Genomic DNA, 14,193 nt, shown 5'->3' with positions numbered 1-14,193 from the left:
CAGAGCCGCACATCGAGGGGTTAACGCACAACCCTCTCGGTGAGTATAAAGAAAAAAAAGATGTTCGAAATTGGTAATAAATTGGTCCTGGAGGGGGGGGGGGTCTAATTGACCCTGGTGTGCAGAAAATGATAACCTGTGATGCTTGGAAGATGATGTTTTTATGACCACAATTACTTACATTTGCATCACATCCGAACTTTCCGCCTTGGGCTTTAGCCCCGGTAAATCCGCCACTGCTTGAGAGATCCAATTAAACCCCCCATCCTTGAGAGCCCACTAAAGATCCCAACGTAAGTTGGGTATCTAATCAGCACCCTCTAAAGAAGAAAGCCCTCACACACACACAAAAAATGAGGTTTGTCCTATGTATCTTCAAAGATGATAGGAATTTCCCTACATGACTGTTTTCTCTTCTCTCGCGTTTTCTTTTTTCTCAAAGCACAACTGCAATCGCGAAAAAGCTTGAACATAGCCTATTTCCATTTACACGTAATTTATAGATCCCCCCCCCCATATATTGTTTTAGAAGAGGATTTAAAACAGAAAAAACAGCCATTTTTAATCTAAAATTTTTTTTATAAAATAAAACTTCAAATTTTTGATCAAAAACGTTTATTAAATAACATTGAACATGCACAATCAGATACATTTATATCTTTAGGGGGTGATGACCTGGTCCAACACGTGCTAGCCCCGAATATCCTAAACTTGTTTCCGAAGTAAGGTTATAAAAAATGAGTAAAAATGACATTTTTGGATTGAATTTTTTTCCCCCATTTTCGGAATTAAAAAAAAAAAAAAATTCTTGTTGAATCACCAACAAAAAAAAAAACGTAAAAAAAAAATTCCCTTCGTGGATAATCATCTGTTAAAAAAACTTAATGAAAATTATTTTATTCATATTTCAATTTTTGAAATCCGTTATCCTTGTAACTATTTTTTTTTATTTTTTTATTTTTAGAAAATAGCGTTTCCTATATATATATCAGACTGTTTTTACCTTTTTCAACAGCGACCGAAAATCAAACATGACCAACTTTATCGTGATTCAGGAATCTCTGAGTTTTGGAAATAATGAAACCAGTGGCGCAATAAATGCATTTATAAAAGGACTCGATGGATTTGTTTGACCCGTTTTGAAAGTCTCTGCGACCAAATTTGGGACACTACCCAAAGGTTAAGAAGCCCCCGTAATTAGGCTGGGGTAACCAGGAAAATGCCCAGGGCCCCGAACTGATTGGGGGGCCCCTACAAAAGAGTGCACACTTCGTTTCCATATTTCTTAGAAGCTTTGATAGTTTGTTGTTTGAAACAATTTGCAAAATGAGAGGAGGGTACCCCAATTTTTTCTGAGCATAATTCTTTCATGTCTGCCTTGAGAAGGCACGCTATTGCCCCGATCCCCGTCTATAACACTTTAAGACCGAGTTCGATCGGTCGTATGGGTGAAATACTTAACAAGCGTTCATGTTTTCAAAAAATTTTCCGGTCTAAAAGGGTTAAATGCTGACTGTTTACCAAATACAGAACTCAGATTTAACATACAGGGTGTCCCATCAAGATTGCCCAAACTCTGCGCAGCCACATTCCTCGCTTGAAATACATAAAAAAATTCCCAAAGAACTGTACCTGTACCACCCATAGTTTCCAGAAAAATGCGAAAGAAAAGTATGACGTCGTATCCGGTGAAAGGAAAAAAAAAATATTGGAAACATGAACACTGGTATTTGCATGCCTTGATATGCGCGGTGGACATTTTGAACATCTTCCCTACGTAAGAATATGCAACGATATTCATGTTTCCAATAAAGTTTTTTTTTCTTACACCGGATATATATTACGTCATAATTTTCTTTCACATTTTGCTCGAAAACTATGCAGTGCCATCTTAATGCATGGGCCCACCCAGGCACGGCCCGGGGCCTCAAGAGTAAAGGGGCTTCACGAAAATGAAATCTAGTTAAAATTTTCCAGAAATTATGTAGTAGGGCCTCAGAAAAACCTTTTGGCCCTGGGGCCTATGGGTCGCACAGGTACAGTTCTTTGGGCATTTTTTATGTATTCCAAGCGGGGAATCTGGCTGTGCAGAGTTTGGGCGGTCTTGATGGGACACCCTTTATATGTACAATCAGAGGCGTACGCAGGGAAGGAGGCACAGTCGGCCCCCTAACTGCACCCCCTCCCAACCGACCAAAAAATTAAAAAGTGTACATATATATATAACGATTAAAAAAATACCTTTTACATGCCATCTTAAACAGTTCCTGTTACTTCAAATGCTTTTGAAGGGTGGAACTTGAAATTTCTCGGGAAAATTTTTTTTGTGTTCCCCCAAGCCCTTTGTGCTCCCTCCAAAGGTCTATCCTGTGTATGCCCAGAGTCATTAACGTCAACCAGCATCATGGGGAGGGGGGGGGGGGCGGCAACTGAATTTTTCTGAGGCCCTACTAAGTAAAATTGGCAAATTTTCCCCTTTTTTAAGGACACCGGGACGTGCCACGCACACCACAAAGCCTCCTCCTAGATAGACTCCAAGTAGTATCTGGGAGACTATCTGGTAGCATCTAGTAGGATATATATATAGATACTATCTAGGAGGCTTTGCATGGGCCCATTCATTATGATGGCAGTGGGTATACGTCCATGGGCGGAGATACGGGTGGGGGGGGGCGACTGATCTAATGTATATATGTATACATGAATTGACATCATCATGGTGCCCCCTCCCCCCAGACTTCCAAGTCTATTCCGCCTATGGGTACGTCCCGGGTGCAGTAAATAATAAGTACCTAAAAATAATCTGAAAAAAGATTTAAAAAATCTCCTGTCAATGGATTATTGTTGGTTTTTATGAGAAATCCTCTTTTCCTTAAAATTGATTTTCTCTACTCTCAATAATGCCTCCCCCCCTTCCCGCCCATGGGCGGTAGTGACAGATCTCCAGCCCTGGGCCCAGGATAATTATCATTATTTTTTGATTTTTCATGCTATAAATTCACAATAGAAGGGCTCGTGAAAAATCTGGTTCAGGGACTCGCCAAATATCCTAGCTTAGCGGGCGGGTCTCGTGCAGTGCCGTCTTAACGTATGGGCCCACCGGGGCACGGCCCGGGGGCCTCATTAGAATCAATAGAAATTTTGGATAATTTGCTAGATAGGGCCTCAGAAAAATCACTTGGCCCAGGGGCCCTTGATGCTCTTAAGACGGCCCTGGTCTCGCGCCTTGGACCCGAGGGTGCGCAAATTTCATTCTGAAACCTCTCTCTTTCAACATGTATTACAAGGGGGCGTCAAAATGCGCGTTTGCCCCGGGTGACCAAGAATGTGGTTGCGGCCATGCCTAGGGGCCCTGCCATGGCCCCCCACAAGGGCGGGGCTGACAGGGCCCCCGGGACAATTCTCATCTTTTTTGTTTTTTCACGCTTAAATTAACCATGGAAGGGCCCGTGGAAAATCTGACTGGTGATTCTGCCCGGAAAAGACTTCAGCCTAGAGGCCCTGCTGCAGGATATGGGGGCCATGGGCCCTGCACCAAGATGTGGGGGCCATGCTCTCAATATATATATATATTACACGCTCCTTATCTCTTTCTTTCAGAGACAGCAAAACAAAAAACAATCATATCATATTATCTTGGCTAGACATTTCACAGATGGCGGCACTATCTCTCCAAGATTGTTTCGGTTTTATTCATTTTTTTCAGGTCTAAAATAAGTTAAAACGCAAGTCTAGTCTAGTCCTCAGAGCATCCGATGTCGCAGGTGCCGTTATAGATCGTAACTAAAACGACTAACGAAGCGAGGTAATTAATTAGAACCGCCATGGGTGATGCTGGTTTTTTCCGTGTAAGTATTCTATAACGTGTTTACGTTTTATATTTCCGCTTGATTTCCGTTACAAACGCAATTAAATACCACCACGTACCCTAAACAAACACAGCTGATTCGCATTATTTTATTACTGGAATGAATGAGGAAATCTCTTAGCGTTGCAACCAGTTCAGAAACCTGTATTTTTTTTAGAAGACACGTGATTAACATGTTTTCATCTGTTATTTGTATAAATAAAGGAATATTTCTCTTTTTTTGAAATTTGATTTTTTTTTCTTTCAAATGTCCAGTGATGAGGAAATTTGAAGAGCTATCTCCTTGTCTATATAAAAAATTTTTATTCTGAATGGAAATTTAAAAGGTGTTTTATTCCAATTGACGTAACTTCATCAAAGAATTGAGTTTCAATTTAGTTAACGTATTTCCTACTTAGTAAATAACTTAATATTCATTCAGGGCCTGTTTCCTCATGTAGGCAAAAGAGGCACTTACCCAGGGTCCTCAAATTTTCAGGGAGCCTCCGAAGTTGGCAGCCAATTGTATTAAAGAACATGGGGGGTTCACCCCTCTCTTTGTCATGCATCGCTGTCGCAAAAGAACACTTTAAAAGGCACCCCAAGTATTCATATTTGCCCAGGGCCCGAATTCAGGGGGCAACATGCCCTGACTATGCAACAAGTTAAATCTGGATAATTTGACTGATTAACTTGGGCTGACTACTACTGCTACTACTACTAAACCACACATGTCGTCCATATTCCTCTGCGGAACTTATAAGGAAATGTTACATGTTGGAATATGCGTGTCCGTGTTTCAAACATAATGGAGCTTGTTTCTGTGGAATATGCGTTATAGTGCTGTCATCTGCCAACTATTTTTTTAACTATGAAGTGTAATAATTGGATAAGTGTTTCGTTGTGGGCCTGTTGCAGTCTGTGGCAAAACTTTTTAACGGAGAGATTGGCTCACATTCGCACCCCAAAGTTGGGAACCACAGAAAACCAACTTCAACCAACCACCACTGTGCAGATGGTGGGGTTCGAATCTGGGTCCTCACAATACGAGTCCGTCACTATGGCCACTCGACCACCACAGTGTCACTTGGTCTGACTGTTGGGCAAATTGTAATGGCAATTTATCAGCTGAGGAGTAGATTAGAATAGGATTCTCATTTCATTTATAACTTATTGATTTGCTTCAATGTTGTGAATCTAACGTAAAGCTTGGGAATAGACATGGTACAGGGTGTTTCAAAATTTGCGCACATCATAGTTTATGAATGTTTTTTATAAATGAATCTTTTTTTTAGCAGAAAATAATGAATTAGACTTATAAATGAAAACAACTTTGAATTTACTGTAAATGTTGAAAATGTTGGCCTTATTTCCCGAACACATAAGCACATTTTTGTACAAGATTGCTCTAGACGTCTTCGAGAATTGATACTTTAAGCGATTTTTAAAATTTTCCTGATCCCCATTATAACTGCTATGTTTGAAATTGCAAAACCTTCGCAAATTGTCACCTATTTTCAATACTTTTTTTTTTTTATTGCAAGCTGATATAATTGCTTTCCCCTTCCCAACGAGGAAATTTACTCTGCCCATCGCTTTTATTTCTGTGGCTATGATACAAATATACCCGCCATGATGTGTGCAGCTTTCTATAGGAAGAGAAATACTTTTCTTGTGGGGAGGAGGAAATTTTGTGTTTGTACTGAGTGTATCATTTTACAGTGCTGGAAGAAAGGGGGATTTTTCTCTTTCTCGCTCCTTTTCTTATCTAACTTCTGTTGCCTCTTTTGAGGTAACGGAAGTAAGGTGCTTTGCATCAGTCCGGGGCTGTGAGTGGTTCTATCTATCTATCTATCTAACTTATGTCATCATAGGTATTCCAGAACCGGATCATCCAGGAAAAAGTTTTCTATTAAATTCTGAGATTCTAGAGGAAAGTCAATCATTCCACTATCTGCCAACTTTTTGACAAAAAGATGAATGTTATGTGTCCAAATGGCATAAAGCACATTAATATTTTACTCTTCTTCGCTGATGCTGCTTCATATACAACCTCTGACAATAAAGTTCGGTGAATAGTCCTGTAACATTAACGTAGATGAGATGTTAACGAAAGTTACCTTACTGTCCTTCGAAATAGTCACCTCCCATTGCTATGCACCGCTGAGATCTCTTATACATGTCCTGGAAACTTTGCAAGAAGTCTTCTTTTGGGATGGAGTTCAAAAGCCTTGTCAGGTTTCGTTGGATGTCAGGAATATCGTCAAATCTCTTTCCTTTCAAAGCGAGTTTGAGTCGTGGGAATAGGAAGAAGTCTGGGGGATTGAGACCTGGCGAGTATGGTGGATGTTCAATTTGCACCACCCCCTTTTTTTTGCCAGAAACTGTTTGACGATATTGGCTGTGTGAGGGCGAGCATTGTTGTGAACAAGAAACCATGAACCCTGTTGTGCGTACTGAGGTCGTACCCTGCATAGACATTTCATGAAACGGGTCAAAATTTCAATGTACCTCGCAGCATTCATCGTCGTTCCATCAGGTAGAAATTCCTTGTGGATAATGCTTTGACTATCAAAAAAGGTGATTAGCATCGTTTTGATGCGTGATTTTTCTGCTCTGACCTTTTTCCGACGAGGTGATGCAGGAGAACGCCATTCCATGCTTTGTCGTTTCGTTTCAGGGTTGTACCTGAGACACCAGGACTCATCCTCATTGACAATACAGTTCAAAAAATTTGGTGTTGCATCCGCCGTTTCGACAAAAACCTGTGAAGCCTGTAAACGTGCCTGCTTCTGATCGTCAGTCAAGTGATGTGGCCTTTTGCATCCCTAAATTCTGGGTTACAATTTGTTGCACGGATTCACGGTTAATCTGCAGTTCATCAGCTATCATGCTCACAGTTAATCAACGATCTTTCGTGATAATTTTCATCACTTTTCTCAATGTTTTCGTCACTGATGGAGGTCGCCGGTCTACCGCTACGTGAGTTGTCAGTAACACTTTCCCAGCCTTCTCTAAAACGGGCGAACCACTCGTACACACACTTCATGGACAGTGCTTGATCTTCATAAACACGTACCAGCATCGCGTGAGTTTCTTTCTGTGTCTTGCCAAGCTTAAAACAAAACTTTAAATTGATCTTTTGTTCGTTCATTTTCCTGTTCTCAGTTAAGAACCAACGCACTAAACAAGCACTTTGTAAAACAAGTCTTTCACGGGACACAAACGACGCTCAACTGAACAACGGTGGCGGCGGCAGATGGTCAACACCTGCCGCTACGCATGTGCAGCGTTTTGCTTTGCCAGTGTTGCCAGATCGACCGTTCTGACTTCATTCACCAAACTTTATTGTCAGAGGTTGTATGATAAAAGCAGGGCAAGCGATCAGAAGCTTCCATCCATAAGCTGTAGGCCTACACGTAACTTTCCTTGCTTATGCAATGTATAGGATTTGTGGAGAAATTTGATTATGCTATTCGAAAATTGACCATCTTGTTTCTAATGGGAAAAAAAGTTTTTCCAAAATCTTATTGTGCATAGAAGCTTTTAAAACTCCTGCATTAGCTCTTCCTCCAACACCTGTGATTACGCGATGGGACATAATTCTTACATGACCTACAGTGAAAGTGCAAAAGGCAGGATAGGCTAATCTGTTATAGCAAAATTTGACGACTTGATCAGGAAAAACAGTGGACTTACTACCCTGAGAAAAATTTCTGCTGTCTTTAAGGGGGAAGTCCTAAAATTTCGAGATTAAAGAGAAACTAAGTCAGAGAGTCAGGTTGTTTTTTTTTTTTTTTTTTGTAAACTATGCCCCTATAACATCTGTTTATGTTGAGAATTTTTTCTCGGTATAAGACTTGCAGAAAACAAAAGATCTTTTCAATTTTGAAAACATGTAATTGCTATGTAATGCAGATTCATTTTGAATTAATCAATTCTTCATAAAGGTGAGAAGTTCGATTATGCATATTTTTATTTATTAAGTGGATAAATACATTTTCCCGATACCTATTTGTATATTTTCGTTTTCAGGTTGCATAACCCATTTAAAAATTACAATTTTTTTTGCTAGGAAAATTCTATCTGTAATTTTTGATGAAAAGCAATGGTGGGTAGGAGAAAAAAAAAAATCTGATTTTTTTGTTTCTCTTAACATTTTCCTTATACTTTTGGCATAACTGTTTTTCAAGAACTTCATATTGTTATTCTGATGAATTTTTTGTCATTTTTAGGAAATTCTTTTTCAAGTTTTTAGGGTTTTTTTTTTGAGTTTTTGAGCCATTTTTTCACCAAAAACGATGAATTGAACAATAGAAATGATTGAAATAAACATGTACAAAAATATTTCACTGCTTTCATTATTCCATTACTAATCATACATTTTGTATTTTCTTGAAGGGTACCAGCACAGAGCAAGACAACAGATTCAGCGATAAGCAAAAGAAATCTCTCAAACAGATGAAATTCAGTAAGATTCTTAATAATAAGGTAATTATTATTTTTTCCTTCTAATGTGTAATTTTTTGTCAATACCCTGGATATAAAAAATTCTATCTCTCAAATAGAGGTTATTTCCCTCTAAAACAATTTTTTCACTATGCCACAGTTATTGTGGCTAATAAGATTTGAGAACCCTTTAAGCCATGGTTTTCCAAACATTTTGTTCCATTGCCCCTTTCATCAACAATTTTTTTCTCTCATGACACCCCCAACTTAAGTGAACTGATAGAATCCTATGTTAAATCTGTAGCATCTATCGCTCGTATTCGTCATATCCAAAATGAGAGGGTTTTAAGAACCGAGATATTCAGTGATTGCCGAAATAAAGCACAAGTTAGACAAGAAATCTTGTCATTGTTGCTGTAAAGGTGTGCTGCTGTAAGGAAAAAACATTGCACTGATTTATATTGCCAGAATGAAAGGGTTTTAAGAAGCTGCGATATTTAGTGACGGCCAAAATAAAGCAAAAGTTGGACAAGATATCTCGTCATTGCCACTGTGAGGGTGAAGAAAAAGACATCACACTGATTTAGATTAACCAGCAATTATTGTTACTCGTTCTCAGATGTTGTTTTTGGAAAAGGCATTTTTCTTTATGAAGCACTTCATTAAATAATATGCATGTATTTAATCTTGCTTTTTGTTTGAAGTCAAAATGGCTGGTGTACACTTTTACATTTTGTTTGTATTGCATGGCAACTATTTTGATCCATTTCATGTCTCATTGGTGCTGTTGATGCAGGTGGATGTGAAGAAGATAAATCTTGATATTCTGAAGCCATGGATCTCTGATAAGATAACTGAAATGCTGGGTATAGAAGATGAGGTTGTCTTAGAGTTTGTGTTATGCCAGTTGGAAGCAGAACAGGTAAAAATGTTCTTTACATCTAGTACAACCTCAATAAGTTTGATAATAAGCTGTGGTAAATACTGTAAGTTTCTCTGTATAATCCACTAGTTATCTGCTTTTAAAACGTATCTCCTGAAGCTGGTAACAGGCCATCTTTTTCATTCCCCATATAAGTGGAGCTATTGGGAACACTTTAAAATTTGTTAGTAAGTTTGCTGGCATATAAATCGACAATATGAGACAACAAGAGATTGTGTTATGCAAGGAAAAGACCTCCTTCGTAGATAACTCTTAACTACTCGTGCTGATGTATTTCATATACCAGTCTCAGTTCTTTCCAATTCCTTCCTGATTGCATGATCATTAGAGACCAGAAGTTTAAGCACTAAAAATTATAAAAATCGTCAGGTGAAAAAGCACCATAAATACTTAACCTTTTGCGGTCCTATATGTCAAAATTGATGCGTCAATGGACGGCGTCAGAAAACAGTGACACTCAGGACTGGATCTTGAATCCTGCAAACTATGCCATCACAGAAATTGCCAACTGAAGAGAGGGTAAATTTTTTCATCACAAAAATATCTTTCACTTATACTTGAAAAATGTCCAGAACCGGCCCTTATGGTACTTCATTCTTACACTTCACACCAATCGCCCCCAAGGTGGAAGCCGCGATGCTTTGTTCATTTTTTATTTTTTGTAAGATAGATTCCTGAGACGGGTTGTGACTCTTACGGTGTCTCTAATGCATTAGAAATTCCCATTGAATATTAGCATGGAGGCGTGTCTGGTTATTTACTTCATTTTTAAATGGTATGTTGATTGCTATCTGAAGACGAAAAGTCTGTTATTTCTATACCCTGTTGTCTGGTATCTATCTCTCAGGCATTAATCCCTATTTTCATTTAAATGGGGGTGGGGGATTTTCTGACAAAAATTAGCAGTAAGAATTGAACTTTTTGTAGAGAGCAATTTCTTTGAGGTTCTCAAAGCCTAATCCGAGTTTTGAAGAATATGGCCCCCCTCTCTCTCTAAAGTCACAGATAAACATAAAACAATGTCAAAATAGACATTTACAGTAGGAAAAATTAAAAAACGTATTTTTACAAAAAAAAAGTTTGAAAATAGGCAAAACAAGGCATTTGTCGCACTTTGTCCAAACTTTCGGGTTCTAGTGATCTGGGTCATCTTAAAATCATCATGAGCTCCCGGGCAAATCAATTTTTCTGAGGACCCTTATCTGACTAGCAATACCTACCTGACAATTCACATGCTTGATCTCTATAATTTGTACCAGATCTCATTATCCTGAGAGGCCCCCCCCCCCACACTTCAAGCCCCCATGCCGTACCCGGTTGGGCCCATGCATTAAGATGGCACTGCTAGTGATCATACTATCTTCATCTATCTTCAGGTGATCAACCTGAAGATAGATGGTCGATCACCTTCGGCTGATGGCCAGATCACCTTCTGCTGTATCAAAATCAGCAGAAAATATTATTTCAAGTTACTGATCATTCATATAAACTGTAATTTTTTACCTATAACCTTTGCTTTCAAATTTTGCTGCTTGAAATTTATAGAAATTTATGGGGCTCTTGGCAAACGCTTATTTACAGATTGGGGGGTCTAAGTGAACTGTAGCCCGGGGCATCAAATTTTTTAATGAGTGTTCAATGACATTAACCTAGAAAGGAAGAAAAAAGGTGAAATTTATATAGCCCAACAGATAACTATGAATCTACCTCTAGCTGTTTTGGTCATATTTTGTTATTAACAAAAATTATCATTCTAAATCACATTTGGTTATTAGTTGTATTTCAATAGTCAGTTATTCTATATCCTGAATTGCTTTTTGTGAATTTTATTTTTTAAAATACAGTGAAATTCTCATATAATGGTACTCAAGGGACCAGAAAATGTATTGTTAGATAGAATATGTTAACACTATGAAAAGTGCACTGGGAGCAGAGAGTAATATTGTAATATAGGTGATTATTGTTATTGAAGGGATCATATATAAGATTTTTACTGTATTTATTTTAAAGTAGGAAAAAAAGCTGCCAATATTAATTTATAAAGTTCTCATGGGTCATTGTAAATTGAAGGAGTTTTTGGGGCAATATCTTTATCTTTGAGCGATAATTTTTCTCATCATGTTAAATATTTGTGGGGGGGGGGATTCATATCCAATTGGTTGTCCCACCAATTTATTGGTGGCTATGGAATGGGAAGGGTCTATGCGTGACGTACTTCAGAACCAAAATGCACGTTCTGCTGAGTTTCGTCACTTTCTCTGTCTGATTGTAGGAATTTTTATGTTTAACCCCTTAACTTTGGCCTGCACACTGTTTGGATGCTGTGAAAGGAGGACGTCCCTGATTTGCCCATACTCCGCTAAGGCTTATTTTTTTACGCCAATTCACTGATTTGCGCTGCTTTTTCCATTTTTTAGTTTTCAAGTGTTTCTAATAGATGACTCTAATGGTCCAATAAAGATTGAATTGCAAAACAAGTGTACACTGGTTTCAGGTTTCAAGGTCAGGCTTTACATGCTTTTCGTTTATGCGGGAGAAGGTACTTGTTCAGTGTATCATGCGTTGGTTGTGAATACTATTTCTTTTCAATTTTGTGCTAAAATAAAAGAATGAGTGACAGTGAGTGGCCCATAACGGAATATTCAGTGCAGGTAGTTCTTCAGAGAAAAACCAACTTTACTTGAAAATGCCATTTTTTTAGCTGTAATTAAGAATTACCATGAATTAATAAATTCACTACTTGTAACAGTTTTGACTGCTGATTTCAATTCATATAATCAATTGCATAAAAAAATGTGCTTATTTTTGGATACAATATGGCAGGAAAAAAGAAATTATGAAATGGTTAAATATTTCTATGGTCTTTCATTGAATTTGAAGAAGCTTTCATGTTGCACAGATCCAATGTTATCCCATTTCAGTGGATTGTAAACTCATAGCGGGCTCCACTCATCCTAGTTTTTGGTAAAATGTCCCACTTTATCTTACTTTTTTACCAAATCCTCTCAACAAAATTTCTGCAATTGATTTTAACTGAGGTGGGAATCAACAATATATTGCCAAATACTATAAATGTTGTAGATTGCAATTAATGGTTCTGCCAAAGCAGAAATTGTATCAATTTTTAGGTTAATTAGGGGGGTTGGGTGTATGTGTACCATTTGGTTTGTTAATTTTTCTTTTGCTCAGTTTGAGGGTTCAACAAGTACAGCAGCGGTCATTAAAAACTTCTGTCTGGATGGGAAAAAATAATTTTGCATTCACTACTTAACAGTAACTAACATTTTCCTCATTCAAAATTATAGTCCACATTTTGTGTATAGATGAAACAACAGTTTGCATTGCAAAGCAGTTGGATACATAGGCCTATTCTAGGTTTGGTGATTCTGATGCTACCCAATAGCATTCAATTGTCTTCTGTATTTTTAATGCACAAAGAGATATAAACAATATTTGCAATGCTCAGTAAAGAGCTAGAAATGAAAGTGCTTCATTTGTCAAAAACAATTACACTGGAATTGTATAGTAAAATGTAAACAAATCCTTAAATCCCTTCAAAGAAAAAAGGATGGACAACGCAGAAAAAACCATCCAGTTTACCTTGACTTATTTACATTGGACCTTGTAATTTACACATCTTGCACTTTGCTTTTTTGAAGTGGTCTCGGAGTGTTATCCTTAAAAACTTCTAACTTGAAATGTCTTCATAATTTGTTGTGCATTGTCAAAGAGTTGACAGACTCTGAACTTTGGACGACTCCAAAGAAAAAAAATAAGTAATATATATTGTGAGGAGAGACAGAAAAGATTTATCTGTGGTTACTAGTAGACTGTTTTGGCCAAAAATTGTTTTTGCAACCAAGTCATTTCTGTCATTTTGCTTTGGCTTGAGTCAATCTTATAGGATACTGAAATAGTGATAGTATGAATAGTATAGATATGAAAAAAACAACTTTTTTCGGGTTTTTTAATTATTATATTATGATTACGTTGTCTAAGGGGGATGCTCTTCCTGTCCTACTTTTTCGAGTTTGGAGCCTGTCATTCATAGGTTCTGGTTCAAATCTGGCTCAGTAAAGATTTTTTTTGTTCTGTGTCTTATCATGGGAAAGGGTTTGAAGTCTTTTTAAGATGCAATTATGTGTGATATTTATGCTCAGTTCAGCAACTACTCTGCTGTCTGTAGCCTGTACTAAAAACTTTAGATGGACTTTAACATTATAATCCCCACGGCATAGGCAGGAAATTACGGTAATGCAAATCACAGGATAAGTTTTATGAAGTTGCTTATATTTTTTATTCTGTTTATCCATTCATCAATGTTTTGAGGAAGTGTCTAAATGTTTTTTTAATTTTATTTGTTAATAGTTTCCCGATCCAAAGCAGATGCAAATCAACTTGACTGGTTTCCTGGGTAGTAAGCATGCCCAAACGTTCATGCACGAACTGTGGACACTTCTTTTGAGTGTCATAAATAGTGATAAAGATGGTGTTTCTGTCCAGTAAATATCTCTCCGAGTGCTTTTTACGTTTTTGTTGTTGCCGAAGACACAGAAATTTTCATGGATTGTAAATATGTCACATTCTTCATGAAATATGTTGATCTACCTATTTAGATAGTAATAAATATATCTTTTTGTTGGTTGTTACACATTCTTCTGAATTGTTTGAGCAAATATTCTGCATAATAATTGTTGTGGATAAATTTTTTATTCCAAGCATAATTTATGTATGTGCCCTAGATATGTGCGAAGTGGTTAAATTAATCTTTTAGTGATGATTAATGTTTTTAGCTGAAAAAATTGTAACCAAATTCTCTCTTGGAAAAATTTTAGACTTGCACATAAGTTATGAGTTGCTCAAATTTTGAAATTAGCCTATTGTTCAATGACAATAAATAATCAGAATTTGAAATTATTAACATTGTGTAGAACATTAGTATTCATCAGTGATC

At 37.5% G+C, this 14,193-nt stretch overlaps 1 protein-coding gene across 1 annotated transcript; it reads left to right on the top strand.

The window, feature by feature from the left end:
- Positions 1–3,717: 3,717 nt before the first annotated feature.
- On the top strand, positions 3,718–13,888 carry LOC149076327 (serine/arginine repetitive matrix protein 1-like). The gene is made up of 4 exons (XM_089243895.1): positions 3,718–3,848; positions 8,249–8,338; positions 9,093–9,218; positions 13,608–13,888. Exons 1-4 carry the CDS (start codon positions 3,825–3,827, stop codon positions 13,743–13,745), a joined length of 378 nt encoding a protein of 125 aa, XP_089100021.1. The 5' UTR covers positions 3,718–3,824; the 3' UTR covers positions 13,746–13,888.
- The last annotated feature ends 305 nt before the right edge of the window (positions 13,889–14,193 follow it).

Source organism: Pholcus phalangioides, unplaced genomic scaffold, assembly GCF_987345545.1.
Source record: "Pholcus phalangioides strain wild (caught in Gottingen) unplaced genomic scaffold, Ppha-v1.0 ptg000015l_1, whole genome shotgun sequence".
Classification (NCBI taxonomy): Eukaryota; Metazoa; Arthropoda; class Arachnida; order Araneae; family Pholcidae; genus Pholcus; species Pholcus phalangioides.
Note: the sequence above shows the minus strand (reverse complement) of the source record. Positions and strands in the feature narration are given on the sequence as shown.